The sequence below is a fragment of the Mesoplodon mirus genome (assembly GCF_964341445.2).
Source record: "Mesoplodon mirus genome assembly, chromosome: 8".
Lineage (NCBI taxonomy): Eukaryota > Metazoa > Chordata > Mammalia > Artiodactyla > Ziphiidae > Mesoplodon > Mesoplodon mirus.
Genome location: NC_138984.1, coordinates 7,418,712 through 7,437,212, shown reverse-complemented (window position 1 = coordinate 7,437,212; position 18,501 = coordinate 7,418,712). Strand labels below are relative to the sequence as shown.

General features: G+C 51.7%; 1 protein-coding gene across 1 annotated transcript in view; it reads left to right on the top strand.

The window, feature by feature from the left end:
* The window catches only part of EFHD1 (EF-hand domain family member D1), a 39,674-nt gene that overhangs the window by 8,419 nt on the left and 12,754 nt on the right, over nt 1-18,501 (top strand). The window contains exon 2 of the mRNA XM_082631008.1: nt 14,027-14,174. Coding sequence (XP_082487134.1) covers nt 14,027-14,174 — 148 coding nt within the window. The remainder of the gene's footprint in view (nt 1-14,026; nt 14,175-18,501) is intronic.

The window sequence follows — 18,501 nt, the reverse complement described above, 5'->3', positions numbered from 1 at the left end:
GGGTAGCCTAGCAGACGCTGTGAAGCTGCTGCATTCAGGGCAGGGGGTCGTGGTCTTTCTGGACAAAGCCAGGGAGGAGCAGCCAGCCAGGACTGGGAAGGGGTTCAGGCCCTCGATGGATCAAAGGCCTTGGGGCCGAGGCTCTTGGAGCCAGAGGATGGGGGCTGAGAGTTTGAAGTCTGGTGGGGATCTGCTCGACCTCAGGGGGCAGAAGGTGGGTAATGAGGGTTCAGTGAAAGGACGCCACGGCCTTGGCTCAGCGCAGAGAAGAAAGAACTTTCTCGTGGTTGGAGTTGTTGAGAAATAAAAAGAGTAGTCTCAAAGGTGGTAAGCCCCTTTCTCTGGAGTTCCATTGGAAGGTGTGGTCTGTCTTCGTGGAGTGAGAGTTTTGCAGCAGGGAAGGGTTGGGAGGCTCTTGGAAGGCTGGGGGATAGGCTGTAGGATGGTCAAAGTTCCTTCTGGGCCAGGGTTGGGCCAGCTTGGTCCGTAAAGGGCCAGGTAGTAAATCTATTTTGGCCTTGTGGGCCCTAGGGTCTCTGTTGCCACTGCTCAACTCTGCCACTGTGACCGAAAGTAGCTGCAGACAATACATCAAGGAACCTAAACTAACTGGCATGGCTGTGTCCAGATAAGACTCGGTGAGCAGAATTTGCCTGTAGGCTATAGTTTGCCGGGCCCCTATTCTAGGCAACTGCTTTGGAATCTTCTGAATCCTGAGCCCTGTGAGTCGTCGGTGGTCTTGCTCGTCCCTTTCCTCACTTCTCGGCCTTTCTCCCTGTCAGTGGCCTGTGGTTTCACTGGTTGGGGCAGACCTGGAGCCCCCAGGGGAAAAGGAGGCAGAAGCAGAAGTGGACGGCAGAGTGATCCCAGAGCTCTAGGACCCCAGAGCTGCTTCTGGAAGATTATTGCTGGAGTAGGAGCAATATGTGTATCTGCTTCTCCTGCCACCTAAGAGGGCCGGGCAGCTGGTGCCCTGCAGCTGGGATCCCTGGGTGACATTCTGCACCCTGGAAGGGCTGCCTTGGTGTTACTTCCTCTGAGAGGTGGTCCAAGGTGTGTTTGAGCCGGGCTGTGGTCAGGAAGGGCTTAGGGACTTCCCTGGCAGTCCAGTGGTTAGGACTCTGTGCTTCCATTACAGAGGGCACGGGTTCGATCCTTGGCCTGGGAACTAAGCTTCGTGGTGCGGCCAAAACAACAACAACAAAAAAACCCCACAAAGAACAAAAGCCCTCCAGACGTCAAGGAAAACGAAAACTAACTTGGTTGCACAGAGACCTTGGCCTTGGGTGGCTGCCTCCTTGAGCCCCGTGGTTAAAGCAGGTGTTCTTCATCTCAAGTCTTTGGACCACCCCCCCCTTCTCCCTAGCCCCCCTTCCAACCTCCCTTATTCCCTCTATCATCATGAGTCGAGTGCCTCTGATTCCCTCTCCTTTTAGAAGGGTCTCCGGGTGGAGAGGCGGGAGTGCACGTGGCCAGCGCCATCTTTGGTGCGTGTCACCTGCACTGATGGCTCTCGTTCCTTTCAGTGCCTGCCTGATGTTCTGCTGCTAACGGCCCTTCTCTCAGTGTGGAGCCCTTTGTACAAGTCGTGGGTGGGTAGGTGTGTGTGTTGGAGGGTGTCCAGGCCTGGTTTTATTTTCTTTCAGTCTCCGCCTAGCTGCCCCCCGTGTTGCTGAATGAAGGTAAACTCTTTGATTTTGGAGGTGAGGACTGGGTGGTCTGTCTCCACACAAGGCTGCCTCTGGCTGACACTATGTCCTTAGCAGTCTGCCAGCTCAGATCGGGTTCGCAGGAAGTAGAAGGATGTCGTTCAGGACTTATAAACGGTCACATGCCTGAGGCCGGCCCTGCTGCCCTTTCCTGGTCAGAATGGCAAGGGACCCCAGGGCTGCAGTTGATCCTAGCCTTGGAATTAGGCAACTCCCGGGGACCCCCAGCCCCACCTGGCAATTCTCACTGAACACTGTGCCTGGGACCATGGTCCCCGGTCATCAACACTCTCCCAACAAGATCTGGCTGCTGACAGGCTCAGCTCTGCGCCCGCAGGGACATGGTGAGCTCTGTCACAGCCCTGGAGAGGTGCTGGCCGCTGATCCTGTGCAGCTCTGTCCATCTTGGCCTCAGTGACAGGGTCTCTGTCCCCTCCCTAAACGGTTCATACTCCCCCCACCCTTTCCTACAAGGGCCAACTTCATTGAGCACAGCCACCGCTCACGGCACTGCTTACAGAGCACCTACTGTGTGCAGGCACTGTTCTTGGCGTTTACACATCGTAAGCGCTATGAGGCGGGTGCTTATATCATCCCTCATGTTACAGATGGGGACCGTGGGACGAAGTTCAGACCCTTCACGCTGACCGTCAAGGCCGGTCACAGCGGGCTACTGCATTCTTCTCTCTCGCTGGTTGCCCCAGCCTGACCCCATTCTTGCTGGGCTGTTGCCTCTCCACCGTCTCTCTCCCATAACCCCCAATTCCCAATCTGTCCATTATTGTTGATTCTTAGGAGGTTCCCCTCTCCCTCCTCCCAGGTGTTTGCCCTGGGAAAGCAGGGTCCGCTCTTTAAGGTTGATTGTGGCTGACTTCTTTCTTCCTTCAGTCCCCAGGGCTGGACCCAGGGCCACAGGCAAGACAGGGGATCCTTGACCTCTGTAGAGGGGCCTGAGCTCTGCTTCTGGAGCTGCCCTGAGGCCCTAATTACGGCCCCAGCGGAGGAGCTTCCCAGCTCCCAGGGCTGTCAGGGATAGGAGCCTTCGGTGGGGTTGTGTAGTCCCCTCCGGCAGTGCCAACAACCACGTGACACAGGGCACATGCCTGTAAGTGAGATGCGGAAAAAGGAAAGTGACCACCTTCTCAGGTTGTCCCCAAGATCGCGTGACCACTTGGTGTGCAGTCGCAGCCTTAACTAGGTCACTCCAGGTCCAGCCCCAGGTTCTTTCCACTGAGGGAGCTGCAGGTCCAGGCCCCTAGCAGGGCTGCTGGATTTAAGGTGGTGCCAGCCCAGAGGAAGGACACTGGAAAGGGGCCCCCGGCAGGGTAGCTGTGGGTGGAGGCTCTGAAGACCCAGAGGCTGGCAGCCCAGGTGCTTTTCCTTTCTATGTGGAGGGATGGCTGAGTCCCCCCCACAGTCCAATTCCACTGGGCCTGTAGCCCCTGACCTCCCCCTCCCTCAGGGCCTCTCCCTGGCCATTTCCCTCCCTGGCTGCTGGGCTTGGGAGTCGAGGGAGTGTGGGTCACTACCGGGGCTGCACCAGGCCTGACTGGGTCTGGGGGTGGAAACCCTGGGTTGTTTGGGGGCACCCGGCCCCCGAGATCCACAGGGCTCCTGGGGATTCCCAGGCAAACTAGGTTTCCAGAGGCACCTCTGGCCCACTTTCCCAGCCCGTCAGGCCTTTTATAGGAGGTGTGGGGAACCAAGGGGAGACACCCCATTACTACAGCAAAGAACCACCGTTGCTCATTTCGACACCCCTGATCAGAAGAGCCGTTGTGGCCTCCCCATCGCCTCCATCAGGGTTTGCGCAGGGCGGGCGTCCCCTGGGATGCCCTTCTCCTCCTCCTTCCTGGATGGATAGCTGGTAACTCTGAATTCCCAGATCCACTTTCTCCATTCCCTGTTCCCAAGTGAGTCCCCAGCCGCCTGTACTTATCCAAACCCAGCAAAGGTGCCCCGATTTCAAAAGGACCAAGGGGAGACCCCAGGATTAGGGTCCTTCTCTTAATGAGCCAAAACTAAAAAAGTGAGCCCTTACTGATGAGCTTATGGATAAGCTGAGAGTTTATCTGTCTTCCTGTAATCTTGGCAGCAACTGGACAAAGCCCAGAGAGTAACTCGCCCCAGGACACACAGCACAGGATGTCACCGGGGCCTTGAACCAGGGCAGTCTGACCCCAGGAGCACACTGCCAGCCCCTGCTGCCTTCCACCTTCCTCAGGAGGAGTCCAGCAAGGCTCCAATAGACTGAATTGTTCCCTGCTACATTTGCCAGGTCAAAAGCTTTCCAAGGCTTGTCCTTCTCTACCTGGTCACTCATGGGTTCTTGGCATCTGTGCCCTCAGTGTGGCTGAAGCACTTAGCACTCCTGGCCTATTAACTGGTTGCCACTGGCACGTTCCTTTGCAGGGTGGTCGCGGGGGCTGGCTTGCTTTGTTTCCACGCTGGGCTGCTGGCATCAGTGGGAGAGTCTGCGTGGAGCTGAAACCTCCCAATCTGAGGTCTTTTCCACGACTGGGCTACGGCAGCCAGTCTGAGAGCACGAGGCTGGGGGAGCTTGGTGCACACTCTGCTCTCTCTCCTGAATCTGCGTGGGAGTCCCTGGCAGGTGCAGTGCACTCCCGCTGCAGGCATCTGGGACAAAGAGGATGTCCCTGCTCGTCTCAAAAGCCTGGGTAGCAGCTGCCTGACTCTGCATCCCCTTTGCTGTCTTGCGGGGCCCTGAGCACACAGTGGGTGCCCTGTAGGGGTGGGGATGGCCCCTCAGCTCCGCCCTGCCACCTTCCCTTTCTTTGTGAACTTCCAGACACCATGTACAGAACTATAGGAGGCTGTGGCTGGGGAGACCCAGCCGGCCCCCTGCAGCCTGTAAAGATGTTGGCCTCTTACCTGAGAAAGAAGGATATTTCCCGGGAGCGGGTCCCCGCAACACTGGCTGTGTACGGGACAGGTGAAGCCGGTGCCCACCTGCACCCAGGGCCACTCCCAGCTCACCTCCGCTCTCCCTGCATCTCTCCACAGTGAGGACTACTGTGTGCCCCCCAACTGCTCACTCCACTCTCCCCCTCTACTGCCCCCCTAAATCCATCCTGCACATCGAGCTGAGGGGTCGTTCTGAGACAGCCATCTGGTGTCACTTCTCTGCTTCACACTCTTTGGGGGTTGCCGCTCTTACCCGTAAGAAGACACAGCTCTCCCAGAATGCCTTGTGGGAGCTGGCCCCCTCCCCCCTTCTGGGACATCCCGGCACCTCTGGACTGCACTGGTGACAGGGGCTCCCTCCCAGGGCTCTGCACGCTCGCTCCTGTTAGAGCCAGCGCTGCCCATGCTCCGGCCTTATCACAGCTCAACTGTATGTACATCTGCCTTCCCGCTGGGACTGGTCTTTGTGCTTTTCTTCTGCTCTGCAGAGGCCCCAGGTAGATGTGAGCCAGGTGAGTCAAAGAACCAGGCGTTCATCCCACAAAGGCGGCTGGGAGCAGCCTGATTGGAAATCAGACTCTGGGCTCAAGCTTTTGTACTTAATTCCTCAGAGTCCCCCCTTCCTCGGATCCTGCTTTCTCTTACTTTGCATGCAGTTGTAACACACTTGGAGATGTGGTTTCTCAGTCTGCAGCAAATCAGAAGGAAGGAAGGGAGGGAGGAGGAAGGAGGGGAGGGAGGGAGAAAGGGAGGGAGAGAGGGAGGGAGAGAGGGAGGGAGAGAGGGGGGGAGAGAGGGAGGAAAGAAAGGGCAGATAATTTGACAGCTAAGGGGAACCCACACAAAAGACCGGAAACCAGGACCTCAGAGGAGGGGCAGGCAGCGAAGCACGGAGGAACAACAGTCCTGTGGACTCGGGGGACCCTGAGGCTCATCTGGATAGGCACAGGTAGGGACACCCATGGGAGAAGCAGGAAAGCCCCAGGAAGGGCCTGCTCTGGGGATGGTCTGGCACAGTGCCCTTCTCCTACTTGAAAGAGCCTGAGCAACACGGGGAATCTTGTGAAAATGCAGGTTCTGATTCAGCAGGTCAGGGAAGGGACCTGAAATTCTGCACTTGGAATAATCGTGGGTGACCGTGATGCTGCTGGTCCGGGGACCACACTTTGAGTGGCTGCCGGAGCCTGCCCGTCTGAAAAGGCAGTGCATGTTTCCCATACAAGGCCTTTCTGGAGAAAAGCCGGAGTGTTCCCATGTTCTGGGTCTCTGAGGTGGAGGCGGTTCCCCCCAACACTAAGAGTAAGGCATTTTCTGGGGCAATCCTCCTGAGAACCCCCCTACCCCCTGGGGATCCCTGGGGAGTTTCTGATGGCTGAGTTTCAGGCAGACAAAGGCTGGCCTGCTTCTTTCTTCCTTGATAGCAGGATTATTCTGGGGAGGTGAAAACCAAGAAAACCCAGGGGCTCTGCACAGTGGAGCTGAGAGAGCAAGCCATTCATGGACCAGCACTGGGCGGACATTGGAAACCAGCCCCTGAGCCCTTGCTCCTGTCTCCTTACTGGCAGGCCTTTGGTGGGGTGAGGATTAGGGGTCACCTGGGCCCCTCTGGCCAGGCCAGGGGCTTTCCCAGCTTCATAGGCACTCAGGGGGGTGGGCCCAGGGTTCAGGGATCTCAGCCCATCCTGCCTCAATCCACCCCATTCCCCTGACCAGTGACGACCCCAATCAGTTGAGTTGGGAAGCCTTTTCAAGTGAGCCCTTGGAAGACAGATGTGATGCTCTCATACAGGACAGGCGGGGCGATGAGAGTCACTCATCAAGGGCTTCCTGGAAATTCAGCCGAAGGGGCCACAGCAGCCTGTGGATTTGGGTTTCCCCCAGAATGCTAAAGATGGTAGAGGCTGTTTGAGGCCAGTGGGTGTGGGCAGCTCTTCAGAGCAGCAGCCCTGGAAGTTGTCTGCTTCCTCTTCACGGCTGCAGACAAGTCCTACTTTTAAATATAGCTCTCTCCCATTGCTTGCTTGCTGGGTGCCGGGGACCAGTGCTGGCGTGTTATCTCCTGTTGGCCCCTTTACAGCTCTTCAAGGCACAGACAGCTCAGTTATAGTCAGCCTGCAGTGGGCTCGGCAGCCCATCACTCCCAAATGAATGGCAGGTCTGGCTTTGCACCCAGGCCTGCATGTGCGGTGCTGATGGAACTGGAATCTAACAGATCCTGGAGATTAGGAAGATGAAGGGAATGAGGACATTTTAAAGCAAAAACATGGGAAAAGCTCACCAGTCCAGAGGAGGGTTAGAAGGAAGCCCTAGGAAACAAACAAGGATGCAGGGTCTTGGAGTTATGAGTGAGGTTTCTTGTTTTTTGATTCTTTAATATCCTGGATTGCCTTTAATAAGAAAAATCTTGGTTAAAATTTAAATTATAGAAAAAAAACTGGTACAGGGAGCTAAGATGTTGGTAGGGGGAGGAGCCAGGGGCTTAAGGGAGCCCCAGTGAGCCTGAAAGCATTTGAAAGATAGAAAGTACTGGGATGCGGGGAGAGGAGATATTTTTATGGTTTGAAACAGGGGGAGAGCGATGCAGCTTAGGCCAGCTTTGCAGGGAGAAGGAGAGCCCCAGATGAGCCTAGGGCTCCCTCCCCTACTCCCCTGGGGCCTGGTCCCACCCTAGTGGGTGGCTCTGCCAGCTGAGCAGTGCAGGTGGGCCTGACCTGGGCAGGTTCTTCTAGGTGCTGCTCCCTTTCCATGGGGCTGGATTCCAAACTGCAAGGAATGTGATGGAATTTTCGTGGAGGGACTGGAAGCAAAGGAGGTTTCCAGAATGAGGAAAACAAATCCGACTGCATTCATCTCTCCCACGGGCCCAGAAGTTTGGTGTAAGGTCACCATCACAAGATGGCCTTGTCTCAGGGGGTCCTCACACTGCAGTTACTTGAGGAGAGGAGCTCTGAGCAGGTTGAGGGTGAGTGCTTTGCCTCCGGTCCAACCTTGGGGGCCTCTGCTAGGAGTCCTTACCTCCAGCTTCCTTCAAGTGCACCCACGGTGGAATGCGTTGCTGAAGTTGTCCTACAGCTTTCAGAAGGGCCTTTATCCATTTAATACCTTGCTTCCCCAGGACACCTCTCTGCCTCAGCTTTGGCTGGCTTGTCTCTGTCAACCGTCACTGGAGGGGCCACGTTGGCATCCTGTAAGGACTGACCTGCTATCAAGTCTTCCTTCCCCCAAACCTTCGTCTGGTGGCTGTGTTGCCCAGCCCTGCGGTCAGGCTGTGGGCTTGGGCATCAAGTGGGGATAACCGGGGCTAACGTTACTGGGCCTAGTGACCTTCGGTTGGTTGACCTAGGTGGGTTGGTTTCTTCGTCAGCCTGACAGTGTGACGTTCCTTAAAGGCATGTTGGAGGGTTAAAGCAGATCAGATCTATTTGAAGGGCTGTGTTGGTGAGACTGTTTCTTCAAATGTTTGTGAGACATCGGTATTCTCTCGGGCAAAAATGAATAATTTTGCGTATGTGGGCAGCTGGCGATACCGCACTCCGAGACCAGAATCAGAATCTACACACGTACAGGACTCAGCAACATGACTCCTATTATTTCTGCCAAAGTCATCAGATATAAATTGTAAAATGTGTGAATCGCACAGTTAACTAGTGTTCTGTTTGTTGGGACATTGTGTCTGCACTCTATCCATCCCCTGGCTCCCCACTGAGTTAAGGGGCACATAGTATAAGCTTAGTTCTTGGTCATTCCTGCCTTCCCTGTTCCAACGTGAAGCCAGGCACCCGCTTGAAAGCCCCAGGTTAGTTCTGATCCACAGCAGTTGGCTTCACTGCACCCCTCAGCTTTCACGACCTGTCAAATGGGGTGACTCATTACCACCTCACAGCACTGCTGAATTAAATCAGGTGATTTAGCACAGTGCCTGGCACTTAGTAAGCACTCAATAAACAGTAAACGCAGCCGGCTGTTATGAATTCTTCATAGGACTGTCATAAAGATAAAGGGTTGGGCTTCCCTGGTGGCGCAGTGGTTGAGAGTCTGCCTGCTGATGCATTGGACGCGGGTTTGTGACCCGGTCCGGGAAGATCCCACGTGCCGTGGAGTGGCTGGGCCCGCGAGCCATGGCTGCTGGGCCTGCGCATCTGGAGCCTGTGCTCCACAACAGGAGAGGCCACAACAGTGAGAGGCCCACGTACAGAAAAAAAAAAAAAAAAAAGATGAAAGGGTTAGTGTATGAGACAATGTGTTGTGAACTGCAAAGCAGGCTAGTTGTAGTTATTAGGGGCTTTGAATCCCACTGTGTGCGCGGAACGCATATGGTAGTCAGATGCTTTCAGAGGAGCAGATGAAACAGTAAGTTGATGAGGGGGACCTGGGAGGTTTCTCCTGCCTGTCTTGCATATGCAGGCCCTGAAGGAAGTGGCTGTGGACAAACCCTCAGAGATGGTCACTTTAAAGAGGGAAAGATGCACTTCTGGATTACAAATCCCAGTTCCATGGGGAGGGGCGAGGACACCACTAATGTGGTCAATTTATGGTCCTCCCAGGACTTAACTATGGGCTTGGCTGGTGCTTCGGGCAGGAACAAAGGGATGCAGTCCTTGCTGAGTCCCTGGGAGTTGAGGCAGTGGCTGACTCGTGACCCATTTCTTTCCTGCCCTTCTTGCCTTGGAGACATCCCCTGTCAGTCCACACACTGGCTTTATTCCTGTGCCAAACTGGTGCTCCCGGCAGGACGCCTGGCCCTTTCTTTCTTTTTTTTCTTTTTAACATTTATTTATTTATTTTTGGCTGCGTTGGGTCTTCGTTGCTGTGAGCGGGCTTTCTCTAGTTGTGGAGAGCGGAGGCTACTCTTTTTAAAATTTTTAAAATATATTTATTTATTTATTTATTTATTTATTTATTGGCTGTGTTGGGTCTTCGCTGCTGCGCGCGGGCTTTCTCTAGTTGCGGCGAGCAGGGGCTACTCTTCCTTGCCGTGCGCAGGCTTTTCATTGCGGTGGCCTCTCCTGTTGCGGAGCACGGGCTCTAGGTGCACGGGCCTGAGCAGTTGTGTCGCACGGGCTCAGTAGTTGTGGCTCGCGGGCTCTAGAGTGCAGACTCAGCAGCTGTGGCACACGGGCTTAGCTGCTCCGCGACACGTGGGATCTTCCCGGACCAGGGCTCGAACCCACGTCCCTGCATCAGCAGGCGGATTCTTAACCACTGTGCCACCATGGAAGTCCCCTGGCCCTTTCTTCTGTCTGGGATTTGACCACTAAGGTGGTGTGCTTTTGCTCCCAGGCACATACTCACCAAAGTGGTCAAACCAAAATTTCCTGCCTGTTGAAAGAAATTGGAATTCCTTTAACCTGTCACCCAGACTTTGCAAAGGCCCTTTCTCACATATTTGTCCTCTTTCTTAGGCCTGGAGAATGTTTCTGGCTTGAGGGCCTAAAAGAAGTTTTCCAACCCTTCTTGACTCTTCTCAGTTAGAACCCCAGAGAAATGCCAGGGATAAGATCTCCGAGCCCCTCTCTGCCATGACCCCATCTTGACTGCGTTTGTGCTGGGGAGGCTGAGCTAGCTGTGTTCCTGCCCCTGCTGGGTGAGGACAAATTCCTGCCTTGTTCCCTGACCTTTTCTTATCTTGCCCCAATTCATCTCCTATTCCTGGGGCCCCCTTCCCTCTCTTTACCCCTGAGCTTTTCAGCTGCTCTCGTCCTCCCTTCGCTTTCCTTCCTTTCTTCTCTGCGTTCAGACCCCAAACCTCTGCCTTTGCTCGGAAAGATCCACATCTTGAATGCATCCGCCTTCGTGGCTTCAGTCTCCTCTGCAAACTTCGCAGGAACATGCGCTGTGCGCTGAGCAGCAGGCAGAGGACATTCATTCACAATCTCGGCCTGGAGGGGAACATAGGGGCTGTTTATCGGGCTGCCTTCCTAAGGTAGAATTGCCTGAGGAGCGCTTCCCAAAGTGTTTTCCTTGGAACACTCGATTGCTTAGACGTGCCTCCTCCAGTGGAAAATCCCTGAACACAGAGGATTGTGTGGTTGGATGAGTCTGGGTGCTGTTTCCCTCTGGTAAGTTTCGGACACGTGACCATATGGAAGGCTCTGGAAAGTTCCACACTAAAGAAGCCTGTTTACTTTGACTAGGACTCCCTGTAACAGAGACCATCCTTCCGGCCTGTTTGTAAGAGCTCTTCTCGCCTCAGGTCTTGTGTTAGCTGTTTTTGCCAGAAAGGTCTTCCTTGTGCTTGGCTAATACCCGTCTCTGTCATGTCCACACACAGAGCCCAGTTCCGGCCATCACCAGCTTGCTGAGATCCTTTGGGCCTAGATTCTGTCCCAGCTTTGTGTCACCAGCAAATTTGATAGTCAGTGCTCTTCCTAGGTGGCCCTACACCTAACAGGCAAGCCGCTGAATCGTATGGGCCTCTACTACTGTCTGTCGTTCCCCTAGAAGCCTAATAGAGGGGGCTTGCTGACTCTGGTAGAGATAATAGATCAGTCACCGCACTTTTCTGTTGGACCAGCTTGGCAACCCTGTTTCAAAAGCAAATGAGCATATGACCTAGCAATTCTACTCTTGGTTATATACCCAAGGGGAATGAAAACAAATGTCCACACAAAAACTTGTATGTGAGTATTCACAGCAGCCTTATTCATCACAGCCATAAGTGGAAACAACACAAACATCTATCAGCAGGTGAATGGATAAACAAAATATGGTCTATTTATACAATAGAATATTATTCAGCAATGAATAAAAAGAATAAAGTACTGATTGACATGTGCTACAAGCTGGGTGAACTTTGAAAACATTATGCTAAGTGAAAGAAGCCAGACACAGAAGGTCGCTTATCGTATGATGCCATTTATATGAAGTGTCCAGAATAGGCAAAACCATAGAGACAGAAAGCAAACTAGTAGTTGCTAGGGGCTGGGGAGAGGGGTATGAGGAACAACTGCTACGGGGCATGGCTTTCTTTTTGGGGTGATGAAAATGTTGAGGAGTTAGATAGTGACGATGGCTGCACAACCTTGCGAATATGCTAAAAATCACTGAGTTGTACAAGTTTAAAAGAGTGAATTTTATGGTATGTGAATTATATCTCAATAAAGCTGTTATTTTAAAAAGAAGTGGGGTCTTGTCTGGGGGTCCAGGGGTTAAGACTCCACACTTCCACTGCAGGGGTCACGGGTTCGATCCCTGGTCGGGGAACTAAGATCCTGCATGCTGTGTGGCGCGGTCAAAAAAAAAAAACCCCAAAAAAATCTGTAAAAAGAAGTTAAAAACCAAGTGAATGAGGCCAATCCTCGAATCACTTTTAGGGGACCCCTGGCAACCATTGCTTCCTCTTTTAAGTGCCATCCCTTGATAATACCAGATCCTGGACTGGTCCATCTGTGATTCATACACTCTGCCCGCTTCCTGGAAACCACACTGGAACTCCCGTCTTGTCCTTCAGGGTCCTCAGAGCTCACCCACAGGATTCCAGGGGTGTTGTCTGTGTCCTTTAGCGTCTCGCAGCAGCGTGATCCTTCCAGGCAGGGAGGGAGTGGGAGCCCAGCGGGAGCGCAGACCTGCTTGAAGGAGGAGGCGTCTGCTGAGGCACAGAGGGCAGACTGGTGCTGCCAGCGGTCAGAGGAGGAAGGGGCAGCTCCCCAGCTCCAGGGGACAGAAAAGGCCACCGAGGAGGGTGGGTGGAGGTGCATTCTGGGTGGGAGGAATGGCATGAGTCGGCCACTGTGGCTGGAGCAGGGCACACTGGGGAGTACTGGGCCTCATCTCCAGCATGACCACATGGGGCCTCAAAATACCACCAGCCCACAGGGTTAGATTTCTGGCTGCCCACAGGCTACATTTCTTGGCGGCTGGTACGGTGGTTCCTAACAATGGTGGTTTCTTTTGTGGAGCTGGGGCTGGGGGGTGATAGACAGTGAGGAAGCCTGTTTTGTTTGTTTGTTCCTGTATTTGATTTTTACGTTTACCATCTTAACCGTGTCAGTGTTGAGAACAGTGTACGTTCACATTCTTGTGTAACCCTCGCCACCGCCCATCTCCAGGACCTTGTCCTCATCCCAAACTGAAACTCAAACCCGTGAAATAATAACCCCCTCCACCCCCCGCTTCCCCTGGTCCCTGGTAACTACCTTCTGTCTCTATGAATTCTAGATACCTCACATAAGTGGAATTATGCAGCGGTTGTCCTTTCGCGTCTGGCTTATTTCAACCTTAGCATAAAGTTGACACTGTTCATCCGTGTTGTAGCATGTACTAGAATTTCATTTTTTAAATGGTGAATAATATTCTATTGTGTAAATATATAATATCCCACTGTATGGATATATCTCATTTTGTTTATCTGTTCATCTGTCAGTGGACACTCGGGGTTGTTTCTGCCTTTGGGCTATTATGAATGGATTTGTTTCTTAAAGCATGATGTTCATACCTGAGCAACAAGTGATCTCTGGGGAGCAGAAAATGGGATGGACTTGACGGGAGAAGAGCCAGCGAGTCTGTGAGGAAGCTCCATAATAGCCCAAGTGTATAGAGAAGGGCGGGGGTGGTGGAGTGACCAGGACAGAAGGCTGAGGAGGGCTCCACGGGGCTGACCAGGCACTCGGGAGTAGAGGGCAGGGCCAGGACCCCTGCCATGGGGAGGCTGGGGTCGTTTCCTGCAGGTGGCTGGGGGTGGGGGGACAGCCAGCAAAGGTGCTGGCCCTGTGTCGAAACTTGGCCAGGAGGGCAGAGCCACCACCCCGCTCATCTGTGACACACAGGTGTGACCGTTCAGACCTGGAGACTAAATTGTGAGCTGGAGGGCAAAGCATGAAACCGCAGTGCTGGGGCCAGGCCTGACTCACAGCCCAGCACCAGGGCGGGAAGCAGTTTCCAGAGACAGGAGACCAGAGGACAAGAGGAGGGGTTGGTGGAACTGGGGGCGGCAGAGACCCAGGGGCCGGTGGCCAAGGGGAGGCTTCCAGAGCTGTCAGTTGCTCCACATAATAGAGTGGGTGCGTGGGGCGCCCTGCAGCAGCTATTCTATAGTCCAGCATCAGGAGGTTCAGTTGATGTTCGTTGACCCAAACTGGGAAAAATCAAGGTAGACGAGCATGTTTTTCATCCTCAAGAAACTTATGGCCTAATTAAGGAGTTGAAAGACATGAAAACACTCCTGCAGTACAAGACCCACTTTGAATCATATCCCGCAGAGCCCCAGAGGTGTTGGAGGAGAGAGAGGGGGACGCTTCCAATGCAGTGACCCGGGTGGGCACTGCAAGGCAGGAGTCTTTTGAGTTATTTTTCAGTAAATAAGGCCAAAACCATTGCACATTTGGTAGATTAACAAGTGTCCTTTGGTCCTGGCCATGGCCATCCCTCACCAGTGCCCTGCCTTTGACCTACAGGTATGATGCTGGAAGGGATGGCTTCATTGACCTGATGGAGCTGAAGCTGATGATGGAGAAGCTGGGGGCCCCCCAGACCCACCTGGGCCTGAAGAGCATGATCAAGGAGGTGGACGAGGACTTTGATGGCAAACTCAGCTTCCGTGAGGTACCTGCGTCCTGCTGGCCCTGAGCCCCTGGAGGAGGGGGGTGGCCCTGAGAGGACTTGCAGATTTACCATCCCCTGGAGTGCAAATGGCTTTGGCCTCTCTTGAGCGCTGCTTGGATATTTAACCTACAGTTCTGCTTTTTAAAATAAATTTAAGGATCTAGTGAACCACAGTGCTGGCATGAAAAAATGCTCAGCTAGCAGATTGAAAGTCAGTGTGGGTAGAATAACCTCATTTGGGTAAAATGATAAGTACTGAGAAATCTGGAGGGATGTTCACCAAAATATTCATTGTGGATGTTTGTGGGTGCAAAGTGGTGGTGGTTTTATAATTTTATACTTAAAAAATATACTTAAACTGTTAATTTTATAACAAGCATTTAAAAATAGTAAAAAAAAAAAAAAAAAGAAAGAAAGAAAGAAAGAAAAAAGAAATTATACAAAGGGTCTAACTCTGTGCCCATGGACCTTCCCCTCCAAACAGGTCCAAGGATGGGTTTTTTTGGTCTTTGAAACCCTGAAATTGTGTTCGTACAAATATCTTCCTAGAAGAGCACATGAAGTCACCTGATCCCCCAATGGATGAAAACCTCAGCCATTTTTATTTTGGGGAATAAATCTCAAGGCCATTGGGTTTCTTCCATGGCAAGGATGCAGCTCCACAAGGAAGGGAATTCCATGTTTTGTGTGTTTGAGTCTTGCGGAAAGGTTTTTAGATATGTCAGTGACCTGTTATTAGAATAACTTTAGCGACACCATCCAGGCTAAAGGCTTGGACATTAGCCCAGCTGCTGTGGTCTCATTTTCAGTCATGTCTCTTTGGGGGCCCTCAGGAGTTGAGAGAAGAGAGGACTGTTCTTGTCTCCTGGTGTTTAACCTTGGTTATTCCAGAAAGAGTGGAGTGCAGGCATCCTGGTTTCTGAGAGTAAGAACTTTAGCCTAATATTGGTCATCTTTCCAGGCTAGATAGGGCCTTTGGATGCTCTTCCTGGGGGTCTCTGCAGCTGACCTAGCAGCCATGAGTCACTTCCCCAGCTGGCCTTGCCTCTCACTGCCCACAGATCAACTCCAGAATCTCCCATCTCTTCCTTTCCTGAACTGGCACATATGGAGATGGATCACGAAAACCTGTGTTGGGCGTAGCCCTCAGGATAATCTGGTACCAGACTTCTCATTTCAAGGCTAAGGAGCTAGAAGACCAAAAGGGTCAGCACTTGCCTGAAATCAGGTCCCAGCTCAGGGCTGGGCCTGGGTTACAGCCTCCCCCGCATCATTCACCACATTCAACTTCCCAGCTGCCTCTCTGTCTCCCTCGCCTCTCATTTGGTTCCTTTGTATCATTCATACATCGTGCTGGGCATTGGCTCTTTCCAATCTGGGTACCCCTGGAGTATAGAAGGTAAAGGATCATGCCTTGGCGAAGCTTTGGAAGCAAGGTTGGGGAAAGAACTTCCACGGCAAAGTTGTGGCCTCTGGAGAACAGAAATTGAGGGTGCTTAGAAAGTCTGTGCAAGTCAGCAACTGAGCTAAGACAAAATCCCTCCGACTGTTTTACCCAGGAGCCACCCAAATGTGCCCCTCTCTGCATCCAAGATGCTCAGTTAGCTTTTGGTTAGCTGCTGGCTTGGCCATTTCGCCCAGACAGTGGACATCAGAGGCTTGGACATCTCCAAAGGGTTTTGTTGTGGGTCCTCAACCTGCCTACAGGCCTTCAGTGACATTCACATTCAGTCTTTTGTCAGTTCAGAGCCCCACTGTGGCCCCAGCTCTAGGAGTTGTACCCAGAGGTACAGGATTTGGACGTATAGATGCATTTGCCATTAATACTCCACAGTCTAACCTCCTGCTCTTAGTATTTCACTCTGCTGGTTTCTGCACATGCTGTAAGCCACTAGTGGGCCGATGCTGTGTTTGTGTAATGAAAAGAGGCTTACAGCCCAACCTCCGTCTTCCACAAAGAGCTGCATAACTGGAGCAAGTTATTTTACTTTTCAGCTTCAGTTTTTCTGTCCTTAAAATAGGGCTGTTAATAGCTTTTGCTCAGGACTGTTTCGAGAACCAAGTTCTCTTTCTATGCATCCATCAGTTAGAACTCTTGATTGCAAGTGAGGGAAAGAGAATGCTAGCTAAGTTAAACAAGAAAAGAACAAACAACTATTGGCTTACATACCTGGGAGATGAAGAAGTGGAAGTGCTTTAGTCACAAGTAATCCAGGGTCTTCCTCTTGCCGTATCTTGAATGTGCTTTTTTCTGTGTCCACCTCATCTTTTCTTTCCAAATAGGGTGTTGTCCCTGGCATATGACAAGATGGCTGCTGTCAGCTCCAGGCTACATTGTCCCAGGGGATAGAGGCCTTCTTTATCATAGAGTCCCTACCAGTCTCAGGGGAAGTCTTCTGATTGGCCCTAATAGCGATACATGCCCACCTCCTGGACCAGTCATTGCATCCAGGGTACTGTGATTGGCTAGATCCAGGTCATGTGCCACGAGGCACCATAGTCAACAGCTCCACCATCATCACAGGTGTCCTCATGACCTGGCACTTAGTAGGTGCTTGGTGAGTTTGTATTCCCTTTCTTCTTCTTTGGATTAACTCAACTGAAGTGAGTTACATCTAAATAAAAGCTACTTTCCCCCAACATACAAGGAAATCGATCTTTCTTTTAAACCATTTCTCTTCCAATTATGAAAATATATATGCACACGAGGGGCATTTTAGAAGATGGCATATATGGAACCATTAAAAATGATGATGTATTCAATAGCACAGTATTTGATGACCATAGAACACATGTTGACAATGTAAAAAGCAGGGACAAAAGCAGATTTCCAAACTGTATATAAAATATAATTGTTTAGGGCTTCCCTGGTGGCGCGGTGGTTAAGAATCCACCTGTCGGTGCAGGGGACACGGGTTCGAGCCCTGGTCCGAGAAGATCCCACATGCCGCGGAGCAACTAAGCCCGTGCACCACAACTACTGAGCCTGCGCCCTAGAGCCCACGAGCCACAACTACTGAAGCCCAGGTGCCTAGAGTCCGTGGCTCTGCAACAAGAGAAGCCACCACAGTGAGAAGCCCACGCACCGTAACAAAGAGTAGCCTCCGCTCTCCGCAACTAGAGAAAGGCTGCACACAGCAACGAAGACCCAACGCAGCCAAAATAAATAAATAAATATTTTTTAAAAGAAGTAATCATTAAAATAAATTAATTTAAAAAATAAAATATAATTGTTTGCATTTATGGCTTATGTACGTGTACAGACATGTAGAAGAAGTCAGAAGGATGGACCAGAGTTAGCAGTTCTATGTCCATAACTGTAGGGATCTAGAATCCTATTCCAGACACTCAGCACCTCATTCTCCTTTGGAGGCAGACAGCGAGGCCTTAATATCCTCCCCTCTTTTTCTTGTAGTCCTTACTAATTCCATTACACCTGTCTCAAAGAGAATTGCTCCAAGACCAGATGTGTGGTAGTTTTGTACAAAGGCTGGATAAGGGGTTTACTAGATTACATGTTAGTACTGGGAACTGTAGGTCCTGTTTTCTCCTCCCACCTTACCCTCTCTGGGGTGGGTCCCTGGCAGCCCTGGCTGTACTGGGTTGCACCCCTGCCTGTTCATGGTTGATTGGACCATGGATGGACCTCTGGCTAGACTAGGTCAGTTGGACTCCCTATCTGGGAATTTGAAACTGGGGCTGAAGTACTACATGTTGGCTGTGCAGGTGACCCTTCCCATAAGAATAACTCAATGTGGGGCAGCCATTTTCTCCCACATGGTCCAGACACAAGAGCTCAAGAGGGAATGTTGCCTCCAATCCTGAGAACATTGCCTCTCCCTGTTCCGGTCCTCTTCCAGGTCACTGTATTTTACCCTTGGGTTTTTGTATAATGAATACCTCCTTTTTACTTAAGCCAACAAGTGTGTTTCTGTCACTTGCCATCTAAGAGCTCTAACTAATGTGGGGAAGTGTTTGCATCATCAATCAGAGCCATGAAGTTTAAAATTTCCTTAAATTTGGGACTTCCCTGGCGGTCCAGTGGTTAAGACTTCGCCTTCCAGTGCAAGGGGTGCCGTTTTGATACCTGGTCGGGGAGCTAAGATCCCACATGCCATGTGGCTAAAAAAATCCAAAATATAAAACAGAAGCAATATTGTAACAGATTCAATAAAGACTAAATTTGGTCCACATCAAAAAAATCTTTTAAAAAATTCAATCAAAAAAATTTCCTTAAATTTATCAGAAACATTTGACAGCTTGTGTCTGAAACTGCTTTTTAGCTTTGTTAGTTCTCTCTGTTTCTTTGTTTTCTGCTTCTCCTTCC